Source organism: Elephantulus edwardii, unplaced genomic scaffold (assembly GCF_000299155.1).
Source record: "Elephantulus edwardii isolate Elephantulus edwardi_28Jun2011 unplaced genomic scaffold, EleEdw1.0 scaffold00048, whole genome shotgun sequence".
Classification (NCBI taxonomy): domain Eukaryota; kingdom Metazoa; phylum Chordata; class Mammalia; order Macroscelidea; family Macroscelididae; genus Elephantulus; species Elephantulus edwardii.
Window position 1 is genome coordinate 17,274,057 of NW_006399798.1, and position 22,197 is coordinate 17,296,253.

At 40.4% G+C, this 22,197-nt stretch overlaps 1 protein-coding gene across 1 annotated transcript in view; it reads right to left on the bottom strand.

Moving 5' to 3' along the window:
- Positions 1 to 22,197, bottom strand: part of CEP95 (centrosomal protein 95kDa) — a 30,012-nt gene that overhangs the window by 1,097 nt on the left and 6,718 nt on the right. The window contains exons 4-19 of the mRNA XM_006886404.1: positions 19,562 to 19,672; positions 18,080 to 18,176; positions 17,538 to 17,650; positions 16,600 to 16,731; positions 15,532 to 15,725; positions 15,096 to 15,208; positions 14,788 to 14,917; positions 14,174 to 14,330; positions 12,049 to 12,191; positions 11,280 to 11,372; positions 10,332 to 10,455; positions 9,423 to 9,592; positions 9,237 to 9,311; positions 7,691 to 7,843; positions 576 to 722; positions 299 to 370 (exon numbers count right to left, since the gene is read on the bottom strand). Coding sequence (XP_006886466.1) covers positions 299 to 370; positions 576 to 722; positions 7,691 to 7,843; positions 9,237 to 9,311; positions 9,423 to 9,592; positions 10,332 to 10,455; positions 11,280 to 11,372; positions 12,049 to 12,191; positions 14,174 to 14,330; positions 14,788 to 14,917; positions 15,096 to 15,208; positions 15,532 to 15,725; positions 16,600 to 16,731; positions 17,538 to 17,650; positions 18,080 to 18,176; positions 19,562 to 19,672 — 2,024 coding nt within the window. The remainder of the gene's footprint in view (positions 1 to 298; positions 371 to 575; positions 723 to 7,690; positions 7,844 to 9,236; positions 9,312 to 9,422; positions 9,593 to 10,331; positions 10,456 to 11,279; positions 11,373 to 12,048; positions 12,192 to 14,173; positions 14,331 to 14,787; positions 14,918 to 15,095; positions 15,209 to 15,531; positions 15,726 to 16,599; positions 16,732 to 17,537; positions 17,651 to 18,079; positions 18,177 to 19,561; positions 19,673 to 22,197) is intronic.

Genomic DNA, 22,197 nt, shown 5'->3' on the forward strand with positions numbered 1-22,197 from the left:
ATGAGGCTGGCATTGGGGTGGGGGTAAGACTGAGAAAAACTGGATGAAATATGTTTACGGCATTGAAGTCTATGGGGGAGAGTATAGTCTAAAAGTTGCAGAATGGATCACCAATAATTTTAATAAGTTATAGGCTCTTACAGAGACCTGAGCAGGTAAAGTTAAAGCCACAGGACAAATGTCTTTGAACATTGATGGATTTTTTTTAAAACTAGTATTTTCTCTATTCACCTGAGAGAGCCAGTATAGTTTTATATTTTCTGAGAATTTGAATAATATGTATCTCATTAATTATTACCTGCGCCTGGGATTTCTCTCTGGCTTTGAGTTCCTGACGTTCTTGAGATATGGCCTCTGCCAGCAAAGAAAACTGTTTATAGGAAAGAAAAAAATTCCCATTAATGTTTCTAGTTGAAGTGTAATAAATCTTACATTTAATATTTATAGGTTTAAGATATTTATTTTAGTGGAAATAAGGCAATACATACTCAAGTTGCTTGGCATACAAAGTTCCTAGAGGACTTTACAAAAGCAGCAGGAAGGACCCTGTAACGCCATGGAGCAGGGGCTCTCACCTTGTCCTTATAGTAGTTCTCCATCGAGTCCAGTTCGTTTTGGTGCTGTCTCTTCTGTTCATCTCGCTTTTCTTTAGCATAGTTTCTCAGGTCCCGTAGTCTCTGTTTCTGAATTTGTAAACCTTCTTCAAATAGTTTCTTAAATACCTATTATTTAATCATGAAGATTACGTCACTGAGGAATATAATCATTATGCTCATCTAGAGATCTATTTGATTTTTCTATCTGATTTGAATGTCACAAAGACTTTTAAAGTAACTTTTATTGAGATAGTTTTTATTTTCTTCAGAGTTGTGCAGCCAACCCCCAACTCCCGCTCCCATTAACAGTCACACTCCATTTTCCCTTCCCCAGTCTATGGCAACCGTTCATTCATTTCACTTATATCAACATAGATATGCCCTATTCTGGCCATTTCCTATTTATCTTACAAAAAGGGGGCTTCTTTCATTTAGCAGAATGCATTCAAAATCAGCCTATAGCAGTGCTGCTGCTGTTGCTGCTTATGACTAGTATCATTTCATTATGTGGGTGTTTGTCCATTCATCAGCTGGTAGGAATTTATCAGTGTCTGTGTAGATGTGTATTTAAGAAGTAGAACTGCTGTTAAAGGGTTTAACTTTTTGAGGAAAGTGCCAGAATATTTTTCAAAAAACTGCCTTGTTTTACAATCTCTTTAGTGATGAAGGTTCTAATTTTTTCGTATTTTCACCAACACTTATTATTCTGTATTCATTGTAGCACTATAACATTTTTGTATTCGCTGCCTAAGGTTGCTGTAACACAAATCATAGTTAACACGTTGCCATACACTTAAATTTAAGTTGATGACCGTGCTTATAGCTGCCATTTGCGGCAATGTGTTAAAATGATTTTAACAACCAAATTTCTCAGTTTTCAGCTGTTATGTATGGCTGAGTCCACTCTGATACATCATAACCATAAACAGGAAATTGTGACCCTTGCCCCATCCTGTGCCATCCTCACAATCTTAATTAAACCCACTGTGTCAGTCCATCTAATTGAAGGTCTTCCTTTCTGACCTGCTACTTTTCTAAGCATAATGGGCAGACCCCTCGTGACAAAGTTTCTCCATCCCTATCTCCGCAGAGCACCCTGACTACACACTCCAGGACCAGTCTGTTCTTACGGCAGACCATGGTATAATCAGTACTCTTCACCAGCACTGTAATTCAGAGGCACTGATTCTTCTTTCAGCTTCCTCATTCATTGTCCAACATTCACATGCATGTAAAGCAAATGAAGATGCCATGGTTTGGATCAGGTGCACCATAGTCTTCAAAGTGACAAGAGGTCCCTGGCAGCAGATTTTCCCAGTGCATCACTTCATTTGATGTCCTGACTGCTGCTACCATGGATGTTGATTGTCGATTCAACTAACATGAAGTCCTCCTTGATGCCAGTCTTTCCTCCATCCATCATGATGCTGTCTAGTGATCTTATTGTGACGATTTGTTTTCCTTACGTTGAGGTGTACATCTAGACTGAAACCTTGTAGGTTTTGATCTTCAGTAAGTACTTCAGGTCTTAGTACTCTTCTGCTAGCAGGCTGAATCTTCCTCCAATCCACATTCTTTACATCGTCCAGTTTCATTTATTTGTTCAGCATGGCTACAGAATAGGAATGGTGAAAGGGTACAACCTTATGCACACCTTTCTTGATAATGTTCAAACAATTGCTGCTTGGTCTATGTACAGGTTGTACATGAGCACAATTAAGGGTTTAAGAATTCCCATTTGTCTCCATAGTGTCCATAATTTATTATGATCCACACAGTCTAATGATTTTGCATACTGAACAAAACACAAATTTTTCTGGTATTCTTTCAGTCCAAATCTACCAGACATTAACAGATCCCTTGTTTTATTGCCTTTTCTGAATCCAGTATGAATTTTGGTGATGCATTGTTCAGGGATTTAATGAATAATTTTAAACAAAATTTAACTTGCATGTAATTATTTCCACATTCTACTGGATTAATTTTTTAAAAATGCGGAGAAAAACGGATCTCTTCTAGTCAGTTGGCCTAGCAGCTGTCCTCTGAATTTTGTGGCATAAAATAGCATGTCCAGGGCTGCGTCTGGTTGCTGAAACATTCCATCGATTGCTGGGACTTTCCCCTCCTCCCACTGCAGCTCTGACTTCTTCCTCACATTGGTTCTTGATCATGTACTACTTCCTGGCAAGGTTCAGTGCTGACCAGTTCTTTTGGTCTGTTAACTATATTCCTTGCATCTTACCTTGCCCAAAGAACCCTGCAGACTTGCGATTCCTGTAGGGGTCTCTGCTAGAGCAGTCTGTAGGGAGTTGTGCTGCTAATACAAAGGTGGTGCCTCTAGTGGGTTGAATCCATTAGCTGCTCTGTGGGAGAAAGACGAGCAGTCTCTTCCTGTATAATTTACAGCCTGTGAAAAAGAACTGGAGGGTCAGCTCTAAGTTGATTCAGAATAAATGACAATTTTTATGTTTGAATCCTTCAGGACTGCAATTTGAGGCTTCAATTCTTTGAGCTTGAGAGATGCTGAGTGTGCTCTTCCTTTTTGGTTTTCTAATTCCCGGTCTTTGCACATTTTGTTAAAATACTGTGTCTTCTGGAGCTGCTCTTTGAAATCTTCTGTCCACTTCTCTTCATAATTTCCCCCTCACTTTTGCTTTTGTCCATCAAAAAGGTCTCAGATGTACATCCATCTTAGTCTTTTCTTTCTTTCGTATCTTTTAAATGATTTTGCTTTCTTCATGGAAAAAGAAGTCCTCTCAGAATTAATTTGGTCTTAGGGTGGTTAGGGTTGGTGTTCATTGTATCAAATCTATTTTTCAGATAGTTTTTACGTTCATATGGGTTAAACTCAAGGTCATATTTTGGCTCTCATGGGCTTATCATATTCTTCAACTTCAGTTTATACTTGCATATGAGGAGCTGATGGTCTGTTCTACAGTCAGCCCCTGGTCTGGTTATTACTGCTGGTAGTGAGCTGCTCCAACATCTCTTTCCACAGGTATAATCAATGTGATTCCTCTGTAGTCCATCAGGCAACATCCATGTGTAGAGTAGCTGTCATATATGTTTTTACAAAATGGATCTGCAGTGAGTAAATCACTGTACAAAGTTTTATCAAGGGACTGATGACTTAATTTCTATCACCAAGGCCCTATTTTCCAACTTTTTATCCTTTTTTGTTTCCAACTTTTGCATTCAATCACCAGTTGTTATTAATGCATCTTGTTTGCATGTTCAGTCAATTCCATACTGCGTAGGTTAGTAGAAATCTCTATTCATAATTTTTGTTTGGCTTTAGTGGTTCATGAATACACTTGACTATTGTGATAATATTAATAGGTTTTCCTTGTAGGCAAATGGATATTATTCTATCCGTGGCATTGTTATTTCAGGACACATTTTTAAATGTTGATGTTGAATGTGACAACATTCCTGGCATAGTAGATTACATGACTCAGATTTTTTAAAAGCCAATACCAGTCTGCTCCAGCTTATTAGTGCTTTACACATTCCATGTTCTGATTATTAATAAATGTTTGCTTTTTCTTCTCATTTTGAGTCTTGCCACATTATTCATTGATGATTGCCTGAGAGTCCGTCATTAAGGTAGACACTACTTGGAGGCGGCTCTTCTCCATCTCACTTTGAGTGCCTTCCAACCTGTGCACCTGATCTTCAGACAGTATTCATAGGGTTTTTTCAAGGGCCTGTTATTTCAGAAGTGGATGTCAGTCCTGCTTCTTGGTCTGGAAGCTCCACTGATACCTGTCAACTGTGGGTGACCTGGCTGGTAACTTAAATTCTGGAGGTACAGCCTCCAACGTCACAGCAACCACAAGGAACCACTGTGTGAATGGCACCAAGCTGACAGTGTGATGGTGGTCTCACAGTAAAGGACACCAGGAGTCTCAATTCATGGTGCCAACTTCAGGAGAGGGTTTTCTCCCTGTTGTCCTCAGTTTGGGAAGGAAGTCCTAGCCCTTTCAGGATCCACATGCTTGACATTCTGCAGAGGTCTCTGGGTGTCTTGGCATCAGTCTTTCCCTGGATCTAGGATGTTGACTAAGGTGCACCTGATCCAGGCTGTGGTCTTCGCACTTACTTGCTATGCATCAGAGTTGGAGAATGACTAAGGATGACAGAAGAAGAATCGATGCCACTGAGTTGTGTTAGAGAAGAGTCTTGAACACACCATGGACCACCAAGGAAAACAGATCAGTCTGTCTGGGAGAGAGCGAAACCAAGTTTCTCCTTGGAAGTTAGGATTTTTGAAGCTCCATCTCACATACTTTGGGTACATGGCCAGGAGGGACCGGTCCTTAGAGAAGGACATCATGCTTTGGAAGGGTGGAGGGATAGCACAGAAGAGGAAGACCCGGATGAGATGGATTGATACAGTGACTGGGGCAATGGGGGTAGGTGTGTCTGAATTAGTGAGACTGGCTCAGGACAGGGCAGGCTTCAGAGATGCCGTACATAGGGTTGCTATGAGTTGCAGGGGACCCGAATGCACATAACAGGAGGCTGACAATACAGGAGCTCATGTCCACTCCTGCCTCCATTCTTGGTGCTAATAACATCTTCTCTGCTAGCTTCTCTCCTTTAATCTCTTTTAAGACAAAAGATGAGACCGGTCATATCCTAGGGAAAACCCTTCACATCGGCCCAGGGCTGTCACTTGATTAAGGATGCTGCATTTTGCTATATTCTCCTGCTGTTTTGTGCTGTCAAGTCAGAACTCAAGAGCTTATCTGCCTGCTGGTTTTCAAAGGCAGCAAACTGCCCATCCTTCTCTGCAGAGAAGGCAGATTTGAACTGTGTACTTTTGGAATTGCAGCGCAGCTTCTTATCCCTAGTCCGATGGCTGATCACATCATGGGGGTGATACCATGTTTGTTATTAGGTGCCTCTGAGGTGGTTCCATCTCAGCAACTTGACGTGCAACAGAGAGAAACCTGCTTGATCCAGTCTCCATCATGCTCAAGCCTCTTGCTGGAGTCACCATGTCCCACTTAAAGTTGCCGCACACTTTTAAATTGACGACCATGCTTAGAAACGTGCAGGACGGCTATAGCCGTCATTAGCGGCAACGTCTTGAGTCTCTTCCCAGCATTATGTCCTTGTCAAGGGCTAGTACAGAGTACAGAGAACAAAGGCTCACCAACTTTGCTTCTAAGGATCGCTGACTGGACTCCTAGTACAGGCTTTTTTCCTCTGGTAGTCCCTCGTATAGTTGATATTCTTTGCCAATACCATAACTTACTGGCATCAACTCTCCAGGCTGCCTTTATTTTCCAACTTTGAATACCATAGCTTGGATTAGGCACACCTTAGCCTTTAAAATGAACTTTGGTATTCAATATTTTAAAAAGGTCCTTATGCTAATATGCCCAATGTAGGTAAGTAAGTAAATTTTTCAGAAATCCATTCATTGTTGCATATTTTCCTCCCTTCCTGTTCCCAACTGCACTTTGCAGTACACCTCTTGTTCCAGATTGTTGTAATCCATATAATGCCTAATCATACATTCCTTTTCATTTGATTTCTTGACTGCTGTTTCCATAGGCACTAACTGTAGATCAGAGTATAATGAAATCCTTGACAATTTTAACCTTTCATCTGCTTATAATGAAGCTGCTTACTGATACAGCTATGTGAATTTTTTGTTGCGGTAATCCATACTGAACAACATAGAGCTCAGTCGGCCTAGTGGAAAGTGATGCTACCAAGCCAAAGGTGGGTGGCTTTAATCCACAGCCCTTAGGCCTGTTTTTAATTGTTTTGGTTAAACATTCGTCTAGGTCGTATAGCTCTGGTGTGTCTACTTGCTGTACAGAGGTAACTCGTGGGTGCTGTGAAGCTGAACACTGTGATACTGAAATGTCAAATACAATAATGGTTCCCCATGGTGGACAGTGTTTGGTGGAGCTCCCTGATTAAAACAAGCTTGGAAGCAGTAGCAGCATCCACTTCCGAAATAGCTTGCCTCTGGAAACCCTATGAACCTGGAGAAAGGAAAAAAAATAATACAACTGTTCAGGTCTTTCCTTATTAGGGTCGCTATGAGTTGCCTACGACTCGACAGCACTTAACAACAGCAACAATCCATATGGAAAGTTTTATATTCTTTGATCTTTGCAGTAAGTGCTTCAGTTTCTCTTTATTTTCAACAAGCAAGGTTATCTGCATATTGCAGGCTATTGATGAGACTTCCTCCAATCTCGATGCCATGCCACATTTTTCAGAGTTCAGCTTCTTGGTTTATTTGCCCAGCATACAGATGGATGGGATACAGTGAAACCTTGATACATATTTTTCCTGATGTTAAACTATGAAGTATCACCTTGCTTAGTTCCCTGCCTGCCTGCTTGTTCCATGTGGTCACTACTAAGTGTTCTGCAATTTCCATTCACTGTGTTATCGATCCATAATTTGCTGTGTAGCTTTGCACATTTGGAAGTCCTTAGGAGTGTCCCCCTCAGGATATGAAGGTTACAGGACCTGCTGCAGAATTTCCTCCCTCCCCATTACTGCTGTGTCAGGGCTGACTCATAGCTGACCCTTTGGGTTTCCAAAACTGTGCATCACATGGGAGGCGACTGCCAGTCTTGCTCTGTTGGAGACACAGGTGGATTAAAACTGCCCGAGTGGCACAGCCTTTGATTTAGCCAGCAACTCTCTGTAATCATGACAGTGTTTTGCTCTGGAGATAAAGTTTATTGCTAAAAGATTCATCACTTCAGCTTCACCAGGACAGAAGGCATCTGTTTTCACTATTCCTATTTTATTTAGAATCCTAACTCATCAGTCACATTAATTCCTGTATCTCAGAACACATCCCAGAAAACCCTTCAAGCAGCAGTAATGGGAATTTCTGTATGTGGGAGGTCTGAGTGAGTAAAGAGGTCAGTGGAGCCTAATAGATTGAGATGCACCTTAAGCAAAGAGTACAGACTAATAAAAACTGACACATTTCAGGACTTAAATTTGTACTATGAATTCAAATTGTGACAAGAATCACAACAAAAGAAAACTCTGAAACCCTTAACAGTAAAATTCACCCATTTAACAGCCTGGACAGAAAAATCACTCACCATTTCTTCCCGGGTCCTCATTTTCATCATTTTTGCACGCAACTGAATTCTGTAGTCATCATAGTATTTCCGGGCACGAACAATCTGCTGCCGATTTTCTTTTATCTTTGATTGAGTTAACCTCTGCCTATTAATGCGATCCCGGAAGTCTTGCTAGGAAAGGAAGGGATGAGGATGAGGGCCAGACAGCAGAGTTCTTATCTGCCCTACTCCTCCATCACGACGACTTAAAGCAAAGCTGGGTCTGGCGGGCCACTGGACATCTGGGGTGGTGTCTCCTAGCTTCTGGCAAGCCCATCAGCTCGATGGTCCTTGGCCCAAGGAGCACCCTCTGACACACACCCACTGCAGGGCACAGCAGTGAACCTGAGCAGGACTCCTGTCAGATTGGGAGGTCTCAGCCCCCTGTCCCACTAGGGACGTGCCTAATCCCAGTTGATGCCACCTGAAAAGGGCTAGGAAATAGTACCCTTTGAAAAACTTTCAAGCAAAGCTCAAGTTTCCCAGAGCATTTAAATCCGGTCACGATTACAGACTGCATTGTAATGATCTTCCTCCTGCCCTCCAGTGGGAAAATGGATTATGAGCCTTTGAACTGTCCATTCTGACACTGGGTAGTACGTGCTAAGCAGTGAGGAAGAAGTGAGATCATGTCTACAAAACCTCCAGCTAGGTGTTGAGATTTTTCTTCTCCCTGCCAGAGGAGCACGTGTGTTTTTGAGATGGCTACTCCTTACTTCCCAAGAATTGTTTAGAATTACAGTTCTCATGGCTTATCTCCACTCCACACTAAATCAGAGTCTTCATTTTCTTCCTTTGCCATGTCTCTGACCCCTGTCCTTTCTCTTAATTATATTCAACAGAAGATAATGTGCTAAGTACAATTCCCAGTTCAAAGTGTAGCTCTCAGCTCTGACTCATGGTGAGAACATGCAGGACTGAAGGCAATGCTGCCTGGTCCAGCGCCATTCCCGGGACTGGCTACCCCTCAGACAACCGACTTACAGGGTTTCCCTGGCTGGTCCAGAGGGCCAGGCCTTTCTTCCCAGTCTATGTTACTGTGGAAACGCCAGTGAAACCTGATCAACATTCCAGCAACATGCAACAATGTCGGTGGTAGTTGTGCATGACCTGTACTAGCTGGAATGGAAAGCTAGACTTCTACCGTGGAACCACCAAGGGCTCACTATGAAGGCTGATTAACTCAGCTCTCTACAGAGCACCTCAAAAAAGAGGGGAAGAAGAAGAAGGGCTGTGGAGGAAGAGACACAGACCTGAATGAAAAACTCAACCTAACCTCTTAAAATGGGATGCATGGCAGGTTACTTAACACCTCACAGCCTCAGGTTCTTCATTTGACAGGAAACATTTTCTCTATCACTATATATATTACATGAAAACATGTATGGATAGCACCTTCCTCCTCACCAAGTTTTCAAAATCCTAGATGCTTCCTCAGGCAAGTATTAGAGATAGGACTGGGATTACTATCTGGCTGGCAAAAGAAAGAGTAACACATTTTAACAGCAACTTGCTTGTGACATACTAGTCTCTTGTTATGTTCGTATTCTTTCTTGACAAGTGCAGTGAGCAGGTCATGCCTTTTCAAGGCTTCTTCTATCTGTATGGGTGACAAAAAAGGGTGGAGGGTTAATGGTGTGGCATTAGATTCTCCAGACTCAGCCTCTCTTTTGGTTTATATTTCCACATCTTAAACTTGAGAGTAACCTACTTCATCCTGGAGTTTCTTCTTTGACCGATTTTCTCCATGTGCCTCTTTTCTGAGCTGTTCAACCTGTGCAATTTGCTGCTTCCACATTTTGCTTAATGTTTGGCCAGAAACATAGAGAAATGGAAACTGTTCCAGCATCAAGGGCAGAAGAGTCTGTTCGTTTACTTCCACTAAAAAGTAAAATGAGACACTCTTAATCTGAGAAACTTTCTGTCTCAAGAGGTCCTACCCCACCTTCCTGGCAGATCAAAGCTTATCTAAGTGACGTGGTTCTAATACAGGAAGAAACTACAAATGTCTGTATTATGTTTGCTTTCCTCCCGATTACAGTGAGGCAGCTATTACTAGTAAAGTTAAAGGAAGGTCACTGGTTTTGTTTGCTGACAGGATGTGAGGAGGTCTACCTGAGCTGCTCAGCTGCCTGTGGGTGGATGCGTGGTGTGGGGCAATAGAAGACTCTACAACACTGCTGGTAGGAATGTGCTTAGACGGAAAAGTCTCTGTTCAATGGCATAGAGTTGGGAGGCCAGCAGCCTGGCCCACCATGTGACCTGGTTCTTCTTGTACTGGGAATCTAACACTCACTAGCAGGATCTGGACAAGCCATCTGTTTGCCTTGGAGCATCCTAGTCATTTTATCCACTTCCCAGAAACAGAAAGGGTGACCAGAGTGAGCGAACACAGTGGAGGTTGCTGGCTGCAGCAGCAGGTGGGAGTCCTGGCATTTCCTTTAGTGTCAACATACAGGGCTCCCTGAGGGGACCTCGCTTTCTGTACAAGTCCAGCCACAACGAGAGGGCCCTTCCTCGAGCTGTGTGCGTGTTGCCTTCCAGTGCTGTGTCCTTGGAATGGAGCACACGCTTTCAAATGGTGCCAGTTTTCCATTCAGGACAGATTTGTGGTTCTTACTTGAAACAGCTTTATTTGGCTTTGGGACACCTCTTCTTGGACTTGTGGTTTTTCTAGAGTAAATCTTGCAAGGCTCACCAGGTTTTGGTGTTCCTTTGTGAACAGCTTTTCTGTGTACTTTTTCCTTAGAAGCAGAGAAAAAAACACAACACAAAACAGAATGGAAATAAGAGGTCTAATAACTTCCATACAGCATCTTAAATACTGACAAAAATAGGTAACTAATCCTTAGCCAAACCACCTAACTTCAAATTTCTAAATCCAGTTAATATTCAAATACGTTAAAAGGACCCTTTGAGGCCCTGGCCATCCCCTGAATTTGAAAAAGCTCTGAATCTTGATCAAGCCTCCACGTTGCCAGAGTCCCACACCCTCCATGTAGCTATTGATGTTCTGATGGACTTGTTGCTTTGTCAGCCTTTCCCAGCAGATAAAAAATTTTCCAAACAAGGCTTAATAGTAACTTTACTATATTTTATACCCTGTTTTGTTCATGAATATTTTGGGGAAAGTGTATTTCCATAGTTTCACCTAATTTCTGCAACGATCCTTTTGAAAAGCAGTGAAAACTTAAGCCTTGGGTTTCTTACAACCAAGCAGAGCTCAGCTGGGATTTTTTGACCATTTTCTTTGAATGTCCTATAACTTTGTCAGCCTGTTTGTTAAACCTCTGGTGAACTGTCAAGTAAAAGAGCCCCTGAGAAACTGATGGAAGGTTTAGGAAAGACAGGAAATGCTGTTTTTACTCATCACAACCAAGCAACCTGGATATTCTGAGAATAAGTTAAAAGAAAATCCTATATCATGAAATGAAATCTTGTTTTCCTAGGACACTGACAATGAAGGTCCTATTCCTATTGACTCTTTTTTTCCTTTTAAAAAGATCATGTGTGCACTCTGCTCTGATCTGGTCAAAAGGCATTTATTACAGCTGAGACTTTTACCCACTGTTTCTGCCTTCTCGCCATTTACCCCTAGAGGTCCAATATTCTCTTGAACTTTATTTCTTCTTAATTCCCTTTCAAATGCATCCGTTAATGCCTGGAGGAGAAAACAGCATATGGTGTTAGTAAAAGTAAATAAAAATACAGGAAAATTAAAGGAAAAAAATTCCCTTAGGCAGCTGCCATCCCTAAGGGATTAAGCTCATTCTCTTTTTTTGGTTTCTTTCAGGCCCTTAGGCATAAATGTACATTATGTTAGCAAAGGTGCAAATGGAACATCAGATGAAATGCTAAGTGCATAATTTTGTGTTCCACTAATTTCTACCATTAGGTTGATACTTGTGATGGCAATTACATGCTGGGTTGAAGTTACACATTCCTGGAAGACAACTAAATTAATTTCTGTTTTTTACAACTGTCAGACATACAACAAATACAAATTGAGCATTTCTGAACACTTAAAGTGCCCTGTCCCACACTAATCTTATTTTTCCTGCTCTCCTGGACCACGCTACTGTCCTCATTCCAGATGTGTAAGTTCTGTCTCCAAATGGCATGGCTGGGCTTAAGCAGAGAGGAGACTGAGGACGGTGCAGAATCAAGCAGGGTTTCCCAATTGTACACAGGGTCACTGCGTGTGTCAGAGCCAACTCAACAGCACCCAACAACAGCAACATGGAAGAACAGAATTCTTTCATCTACTTGGCTCAAAGCATGTTCACTGTAGCATCAGGCTGGTTGCCCGACAACAGTCAGGAGAGTTGGTGATGTACCTTTGCTTGGAATTGGCGGGTCTCTTTTTCTTTTCGTTTTCGCTGCTTTGCTATTTCCTGTACATGGCTCTGTTTGTGCCTATGAGCTGGAGCTGGGGAAAGTGAATGGGATCTACAGGGTGACTTTTTATGCATGAGAAGTCCTGCAACATAAGGAGACACGCACACCGTTAGTCCCTGACGGCCAGAAGTGCTGTCAGAAACCAAATAGCTGGTTCTGAACAAAATCAAGAGACTGATGAGTGAATACACAGAATGCATTATTTTCTCTAATGGACCTGTGTTTGTATGCATGACTATACCAATTAAACAGGCACATACATACATACATATGGGCACTGTCTCAAAGGAGGAGCTGGGTTCTAGACTCAACTCCGGGTTGAAAATGAAGCAAAACATGGAGTGCCTGCTGTATATTAAGACCTACCAAGTGCTCTTGGTGATGGACGAGAACAAGAGAGGAAAGGTAACCTATGGAACAGTACTGGTGTCGTCCTCTTATCTATGTCCTGAAAATGTTGGGGAAAAATACAGGTATACAAGTGTACCTCACACAGACATGCAAAGTAGCCTACTTATAAACAAATGTTAATGCAGTTTACCATTAAACAAACGTGGATGTAGTTTACCATTAAACTGTGTAGGGAGTCTCAGTTTTCCACACTAAGCAGTTTATCCTTTTAATGCCACAGTGCTTAAGAAAATTCAACAGTTTATTTCTCTCTAAAGCCATTTTGGGTCCCACACCTGGGCATTTCTTATTTGGGAAGATATGTAATGTAACCCTGTAAGAAAATCAGTTTGATGCCTTTCTAAAGAATTTCTTCTGAAGAATTACTCGACGGCATATAAGAACAATAGGTAATGTAATCCTATAAGAAAAGAATTGTTCCTAAAGAGTTCAAATTTTCCTTGATAGCTAATTCTAAGTTAAGACAACTGACTTGCGGAATCTATTTTAAAGGACATGTTTTAAAGACATAATGCAATTTTCTCTAGAATCTGAAGAACCAATTAAAATAGGAGATGTGATGAGTATGAATATAGTAAGGAGAACATGGAAATTACTGAGTAGAGCTTCCCACAGTTGGGTCACAGTTGGAAGAAAGAGAGCTGAAATAACTATGAGACAGAGAGACATTCTTCAAAGAGAACAACAAAACTGAATAAGTTAAGAAAGTCTAAAATTTGAGAAACAGCTTGTTTCTGGAGGATCAATGGAAGACCAAAGTAGGTAAAATATGTAGAATTTCAGCAGATGGAAGAAGAGGTAAGTGTTGGAATTTGAACAGAAAATCAAACAGCAGCAAAAACCTGCAAGGAGATGGCAAACCAGAAAGGATCATGCTCTGATTTTAGTATAAACTGGCTCAGTCACGATGGTCCGTAATTTCCCAACACTGACAAAGTGGAAAGGCCATGATTCAGAAGACGGAGATGCTAAAGAAACTCCTGATACAGGTGACAGGGTATTTATTTTAGAACTGCTTATGTTATGAAAATGGAAATAATCTAAATGTCCAGTGGGGACTTCTACTCGTATACATATTCACGTGCTCTAAGTGTATACTATAAAAACTTAGCTGAATGAACTGGACCTCTGGGTATCAACATGGATTTAAAAAACAATGTTAACAGCAAAAAAGCAGAAGAATATGTAGACTATGTCAAATTTAAAAGCATATTTAGATAGGTAATATACAAGCTATGAAAGTATCTAACAGGGTAAGAAAAAGATTCCAACTTTGAGAGAATGGTTTAACTAAAAGGGAAAAGAGCAGATTATGAGAGGACAGATGGAATTTCAACTCATTTCTTAAACACAATATGTTGAGTAAAGATAACAATGGTGATTTCTAGGTATTGGAAAAACAGGTATTTGAAATTCTTTTTTTTTTTTAATATTTCTGAAATACTTAAAATACGAAAAGAACAAAATTAAAAGAGAAAAACTGCCAAAATAGTTCATGTAGATGTCCGCATTCTAGATGCCCACAGACTAAGTTCCTGGTTAAGTATCCAGGATAAGGACCTGGGGGCAGTGTTTCTGGGATAAATACCTGGGAGTGTCTCTGGGATACGTGTCCAGGAGATGTGCCTGGGTAAACATCTCTGGGTTAAGTACCTGGCCGCTGCAGCTTCCTGGGCCCGTAATCCATGACGCTGTCACTGTGCTGAGACAGTGTCTCACCAGTGCCACGCTCCTCCTCTTCATTCCCCACATTTTCTTCTGGGTCGGTAGTCTTTTCTTTAATTCGATCACCCAGGGCACTTTTTAACATCTGTTAAGAGAATGATTTCCAACATCTTTCATTCACTTCAGAATGCAAACTGGTAAAAGGAGACAGATAAAATGCCTCTTTGTAAAATAAGTGACACAGGGATGCAGTACCTTTATTCACCATGATAACCTCAACTACTGTATTTTGTGAGAATCAGGGATCTATCCAATTTTACACTCGTCTCTAGTGGCAAATGGAAACTACGAAGATGTAGGTGAAGAAAAATGATTTAATGTAAACATTAAATGATTTTGTTTTTACCAGTAAAGTTTATATAATGATATTCTAAATTTGGTTATATGAAAAAGGCTAGGCAATCCATGCTCATACTATGGTGCAACTGGCTTGACTAATGGAATACTGGCACAATGACTAAGTTGGGGGATCATTTTAAATGCTCATCATCTCATGGGAATTGCAATGTAAAATGACAACAAAACAAAAACAAGACTTAAACCCAGTCTAGTTCTGAGAGCCGCTGAGAGAGTTTCTCTGATACTGTGTGCAGGTCTTCTTCAGTTAACTTCTTTCTTAGCCTCTGGCAAACAGGTGAATCCCAGGATGAAACTGCAGATCTGTTCTCATATCTGTAAGGAAAAGGATCATTTGATATTTACGGGTTCAACGTTGCATGGTTCAAAACCACTGTAATTGATGCTTTAAACAAATATATTCATTTTCATCATGAAATTTGGAGAGTCAACAATCTTCTCTTAAATCCCTTTGCATGCAGATTGTAAGCACTGAAATCTGTAGTAATGTTACCTTTTCCCTTTGGAAAGCCGCCTTGTCCTGGGGCTTTGGGTCGGAGACAAATATGTTCTCTGCTTACTATTTTTAGGCAGCTTGGGTGTTAAGAAAATGGTATCATTGGGTTCCTATTGAAAATAGAAAATTGTTGATCAGAAAACTCTACAAAGAAAACAAAAGTACAAATATTTTTCAGAGGGGTGTGTGTACCTATGTAAAGTGCCCAGGTTTATCTTAGTATAAAATAAGTATGTACTGACTCATGAGAGTTTCCTTTTTATACAGTCATCTTGTCCCTATTGTCCTTGAACAAGAACAAAGTGGTATATGCAGACGTGATTTTAAGAAGTATAATGCAATGATTAATGGAATATGCGGAACTATGGTTCCAGCAGAGATCTCACTACACATACAGATTTCTATCTGACTGAAACCAAGCTTTTCCACGTACCGCAGAAAGTGTTGTGTGCTCTCCAGTGGAATCCGGGGCAGAAGAGTAATGAGTTGCACTCAAGTATTCCCTTCCTACAGGGTAGGGTGTGCGAGCCTCTGACGGGTGGTAGGGTGGAAGTAAGGGAATAGCTGATCGAATTGGCTCCCCTAGCTTCTTGGCACTTGAAGTCATACTCACAGAAGGAATTTCCACTAATAAATTAAAGTAGACATTGAAATGAAAATCTTGGGATTTATACAGACTTGTTCAGCTACACTACTTACAAATAATTTGCTTTTGTAAAAAACCAGACTTTTCAATAAACAATAAAACACAAGAACTTCATTCTTAGTAAATAAGGAGGAATATAACTAAATGAAAAAAGTATAATTTTAATGTTACAATCACAAAAAAAGGGAACTCTGCTGGCCTAAGCAGCTGTGCCACAATCCCAAAGGCATGTGGTTCGAATCCACAAACTGCACCATGGGAGAAAGCCGGGTAAGCTTCTGAAGTAAGTCATTTGTGATTTATTGCCTCTGAAAACCCTCTGGATAGTCAGCTATGAATCGCCTCCAACCCAATGGCACACAACAACAACGTCATGAAAAATGTTCCCTGAAAAGTTATAAAAAAATAATGCAAAATAGGAAATGACCTCAATGGTTTGAAGAATCATGGTTCAGCCACATGTAGGAGAAATCAGTTAGCAATTAAAACATAATGCTTGGAGGACAGATAAGGAAGAAAATGTACAACAATGAGTGAATTAAAAAAAAAATAACACACTAGTGATGAACAATGAGCGTTTTGATAAATTATGACTATTTTCAAAATTACTCTGTTTTGTTCTACTAACACCATCAACTGATATTCTCACATTTCAGATACTCTTACTGCCCTTAAACCAGAAATTTGTGGTAGCAATTAATAGCGAGTGTTTATAAAAGAAGCCACATAAAGCCAAAGAACATTACGTGAAAGTATAGAGCAGTAAAAATAAAAAAGCAAATACCAAAGCAACTGTTGCAGGAGCTACTGTACCCACACCACAGAAACAGTCTCAAGAACTGTGGTACTACTCACTATCCTCAATAAAAGCTGTCCTACTGGTGGTGGGCACAAAGCTAGTGGGCAGGTTCACAGCGTCTTCCAGGGAGTCAGATCTTGGTGAAGCTGGAGGGTTTTTAGGTTGCATTTCATCAGACTCTTGAGCACCTAGAAAATAAATTAATGATAAATTTTTAATTATCAAAATAGTTTGCTGCATGTTCAACTGGAAGTCTGGAGTTTCATACTTGTGGGATTTGCATACCCTCTTTACTATCTCTAGTGTTCACAGCGTTTTCAAACCCTATGTGTCTCGATTCAGGCCACAGTCTTTCCAAACACTTGCTGTGCATCTGAGAGGTGGACAATGAATAAGGCTGAAGAAGAACTGATGCCTTTGAGCTGTGGTGCTGGAGAACATCTCCTAGATGGCCAAGAGAATAAATAGGTATGTCTTGAAGAGTGTACAGCCGGAGTGCTCTTTGAAGGTAAGAATGATGAGAGTTCACTTCACATACTTTGGGCATGTTGCTAGGAGGAGCTATTTTTTGGAGAGGGAACATGATACTAGAAAGGGTGGAGAGCTGGTGAAGGAGAGAAGAACCTCTACCAGGAGGACTGACAAGGTGACTGCTGCAAAGGGCTCTTGTGTATCAGGAAATGTGAGGATGGCACAGGATAGAACATGATTCAGATCTGTTGTTTATAGGGTCACTATGAGTCATACTTGATGGCACCTAAGAACGACAACAATATTATTGTCTTAGATTTAACTGCCCTTGTGCCTGTCATTCCTACTGGACTATATTTTGGATAACTGTTCATATAATGGTACTGTTGGCATTCTAGAATCTTAATTCTGATGCCCACTTAGAGCTCTCTTTCTTACCTTAAACATGCAAAACTACAATTATTACATTTTACAGCTGTATGTTGAGTGATAATAATTGCTATTTAAAATTTCAACCACTCACCATTACTTCTTAGAGAAAAAGTATGTGCTGTTTCCCCAAGTCTAATTGTTTCACCAGTGGACTCTGCTTCTTCATCATCCCACGAGCGGCCCAACGCCTCAGACAGGGAGCACCTGGGAAAGTTCACACACTCAGGCCTAGCCTGATCTTGGGGCCCTGACAGCACAATAATTCTGCATTCAATACCATTGCATGTATAGAGAGATTAAACTGTGATGCCCTCATGAGAATGATGCATTATACAGAGACAGAAATTATCAAGGACTTAATAACCAGGGAAAAGATCTCATGGGTGAAACTTACAGAGCAGGGCATTAAATTATATGAACAACATGACTATCCAAAAAAGGAAAAAGAGTAAGAAGTACAACAAAATGTTAACAGCAGAGTTCATGTTTCTCCCCCTTGAGTTTTCTGTTTGTTTAAATCATTTCTCTTTGCTTTCTATGTTTTCTACAAAGGTGAATGACTTAAATGAGCAAAGGGAAATTTTAAAAAAGTGCAGGTTAATCTTGAAAATGACTATCCATCACCTACTGTACCTTCCAAAAGAAACTCTTTTCCATGATTCTTTAGTACTTTCTGGCTCTTCTAGAAGTTCTCTTTCAAGTGGTTCTTTAAAATGCTGACCAGTGTCACCTGTTTAGAATAAATAAAAGCAACTCCATCACTATGGCTATTTCTATTTGTTTAGGATACTGGGAAAGCTTAGTCAATGAGATACCCAAACCCCACCCCACCTCCACTCTGGCCAATGGGAACCAAATGACCATCTCTATGTAGGGTATATTTCTTGGGTAGCAAACAAAAGGGTTGCTTCAAAAGCAGGGTCCACAACTTTATTAGCAATTCTTCTATCTGTAAGGGATGCACGAAGCATTCAAGCACAAGGACTAGGGTGTGGCTTTTAAAAAACTGGATGGTAGCAATTTACGTGAAGCTCCAGGACAGTCAGCCATTGACTTAAGTCAGACAACACCAAAGAGTAGATGAAATTCTTCTTAAGACTAGTAGTCATCAACTTTTTTTCCCCTAATCCAACACAGCCAAGAATATATTCTTGGACCGGTGGCAGTGACAGTAAGGCCAGGATTTCCAGGAAGGAGGTGATTCATACTGCATGCTCCAATCCCTGTCTCTAGAGGTCTGTTGTCCAAATGTCCACCTTCATGTTTTCCTACTTCTGAGTTCATCAAGGAACAAGTTACCATATACTGTGAGCCACGCTCAGTGCCAACCTATTTATATGTAGACTGACTTAATCTTCACAGCTAGAAAGAGTATCCATGAGGAAACTTTGGCTTAGAAGGTTGTGTAGTGACAACTGATCTTGGCACTGAACCCACAGGTAGCCTTCAAAATGTTATTTTATTAGCCAATCTCATACTGTTAAGACATGTAAGCTTTTTTTTTCTTTCTCAGTGACTATCATTTCAATAAAGACCTTAAAGAACCTAGATTTCTATTATTTCCTTACAATAAATTTCTAGAAATGAGATTTTAGTGAGCTTTTAAAAACTTGAACAGACACTGCTGATTCAGCTTAAGTAACGATAATCCTTATGGAAAATAGCATGACAAATACTTATTTTCACAATCATCATTCAAAATCAAAAAGTCAAATTTTTATGTTAAAAATTGGTACCATTTAAAAAAGAACATTGTGGATATGTAGGTTAAGGAGATTTGTAACATAAATGGTAATTCTGATATTTTAGACATTTGAGAATAATAAATATCATGCAATAGCAAGACCATGCATAATTGTTGGTGGAAGCTTCACTTTCAATTACAGGTTCTCTTTAATTTATAAACAACATCCACTTTAACAAAGGACATAACATTTCAGGACAGAATAACCACTTAATACTGTAAGAATGGGAAATTTACAATTGAATGATGTGCACGTTAACAGTCTACTGGATTAATGATATATTTCCTAGGGGAAGAAATAGGCAAGAAGATAAAGGTGGAAAAGGATGTTAACAGCATAAATGAAGCCCAATGTTCATTGTCAAACTTACTCTTCTCATGAGACGTCTCACTGATGTGCTCTGTAAGGTATTCCAGCAACCCGTCAAAAATCTCGAGGAGATTCTTAATTGACTCTTTATCTCCTTTCACTATGTTTTCTCCTAAACACAGAACACAGAGCTATTTAAAAATTTAATCAAGTAATCTGAAAGCGTCATAATTTTAAAGTAGATATACCTCACTGTGAAAATGCTGTCCAGAAAGAGAGGTATTATAAACTAACCCAGGAGAAAAATATAAACACTAAAAGATATCACTTTTCTACGGGTTGACCATCTTAATGAGTAGCAGCTGTGAGTCTGGTGCTTAGTAAGAATTCAGTCATATAGTCCTTCCATTTTTAAGAAGTGCAATATTTGGACTTAAAAAAAAATCCCAGCGAGCTCTGGTGGCCTAATGGCAAGAAGCTGCACTGCAATCCCAGAGGCACGTGGTTCAAATCCACCAGATGCTCTGCTGAAGAAGGAGGGACAATTTCCTCCTGTACCAGTCAGATCCAATTTGACGGTACACACACAAATAATAATAAAAAATAAATTTAAAAAAAAAGAAATAAAAATCCCCTAGTAAGATTTATAATGAAAGTTGCAGCTAAGTAGAATGGGTTGGTTTGTTGTTTTTTTTTTTTTAGGTTTGGCTGAGGTAAGCACACACACAGTGTGTATAAGAAAAATATTTTCCGTAACTATCTATCTATAAAAAAGTTTCAGATTATAGGGTCCATAGTCAACACCTTGGTACCAGCAGTCAAGAAATCAAAATACATGTTGCACTGAGAAAATATGCTTCAGAGGATCTCAGCAGTGTGCTAAGGAGCAACAATGTCAGTTCAAGGATTAGGGTGCACCAGTTTCAAGCCACAGACTTTTAATTTACTTCTTATGCATCTGAAAGTTGGCAATGAATAAGGATGACAGAAAAATAACGTATGCCTTTGAGTTGTGGTACAGAAGAGTACTGAACACCCCCCAACTGAACAAACAAATGTCTTGGACAAAGTGCAACTTTTTGCTCCTCAGAGGCAAGGATGGTGAAACTTTGTCTCACATACTTTGAGCATATGTTTGGGGCAGGGGGAGTAGACCCTGGAAAAGGACATTTGCTTGGAAAGGTGGAGGGTCAGCAAAAGAGAGGACGGCCCTCAACAGATGGAGCGACACAGAGCCGAACAATGGGCCCGAGTGTATCAGAGATGAGGAGGCTTGGTGCAGGACAGGGCAGGGTTCAGATCCAGTTCATGGTCAGTATGAGTCACAACAGACTTTTTACGGCAACTAACATCAAAAACAACTCACAGATGGTGATTTATTTAGCAGGTAATAGTGGTAGAAGAATATTTTAAAGAGTATTTATTGGGGTGTTCTCATTAAGTATTCATTTTTTCCCCCTCATACTTATTAGTGCTATCCACTTTCCATAGTGCTACATTTTCCCAAAAATTAAAGCTTGCTCATAGCTCCCTTTCTGAAATCTGAGCCCTGCACAGAGCCCTTGTGAATCCAATCCTAGCTTCATCTCCTCCTCCAGTCTCATCACCCACCACAGCTCCTTTATACTCAGAAATCAATCTGTCCAATGAGGTTACCACAAGTGGGATTCTATTTGCTGGCATAGAACGAGTACAAAAGCAGTATTGTTTTGTTAGTTGCTGCCACGCTGCTTCTGACCCATGACGGCCCCCCGAATGCAGAGAACTGTGTGCGCGTGCTCCACCACTGCCAACGCTGTGAACATTTAGAAGCAGATCAACAGGCTCATCTTCAAGGCACTTCTGGGTGGATTTGAATCGCCAGCTTTTGGCCAATGGTTGAATGCTCTTTATTTATCACCCAGGGGCTTTTAAATTAAAGTTAAATGGATTAAAAACAGATTAGTACCTCCTAGAATGGATTCCACAGCCTGGACCCAGTCACTATCAGTCTGGAAAGAGAGCTCAGGCTTCTAATTCTCATGAGTACAGGACAGTAATGGGAGAGGTGGGACTAGAAATCTAGTATTTGAGAGAATCAAACCATTCTCAATTTCAGCCATGATACAAGCCTAAACAAGAGATCAGATATTTTGTGATAGTCCTAGTAAACATAGTTTCTTTTTTAATGTTTCTGTTTAAAACCGTGAACTGGAAAAAGCTTGTTTTCAAGTCCCATGTTTTTCTAGCTTAACAAGATATACACACATACACCCCAAGGGAATATCAAGACTTTGTTTCCAGGATGGGGAACACATGCCACCAGCCCAGCAATTAAAGACTGCTGGCCAGAATGCAGCAACCTACGTGAAAAAACGGCTCCAACAGAACACAAGCAGCAGGAGGGTGTGTGTCCATCTCCAGAAGAGGTAAGCAGCTTCACGGCTTTGAAAGGGGTGGGGGCAGCTCTGCATTAACAAATTCTGGAGGTAGAGACCTTCTATGGGTATGTTTGGAAATTAGAAATTTCAGAAATTTCCCTAATGAAGTGATAAATGCAATTTTAATTTGCAAAGGAACAGAGAAAGTCTGGGGTTATTTCTTAAAAGAAATGGTCCCCCCACAGCATCCCTTTTCAGCAGGAAGTAGCTAAGAGAATACGCCGTCCCCTTTTCCTTATGACTCAGGGTGAAGTCTCTCTCAGGGAGGAGTGATAGG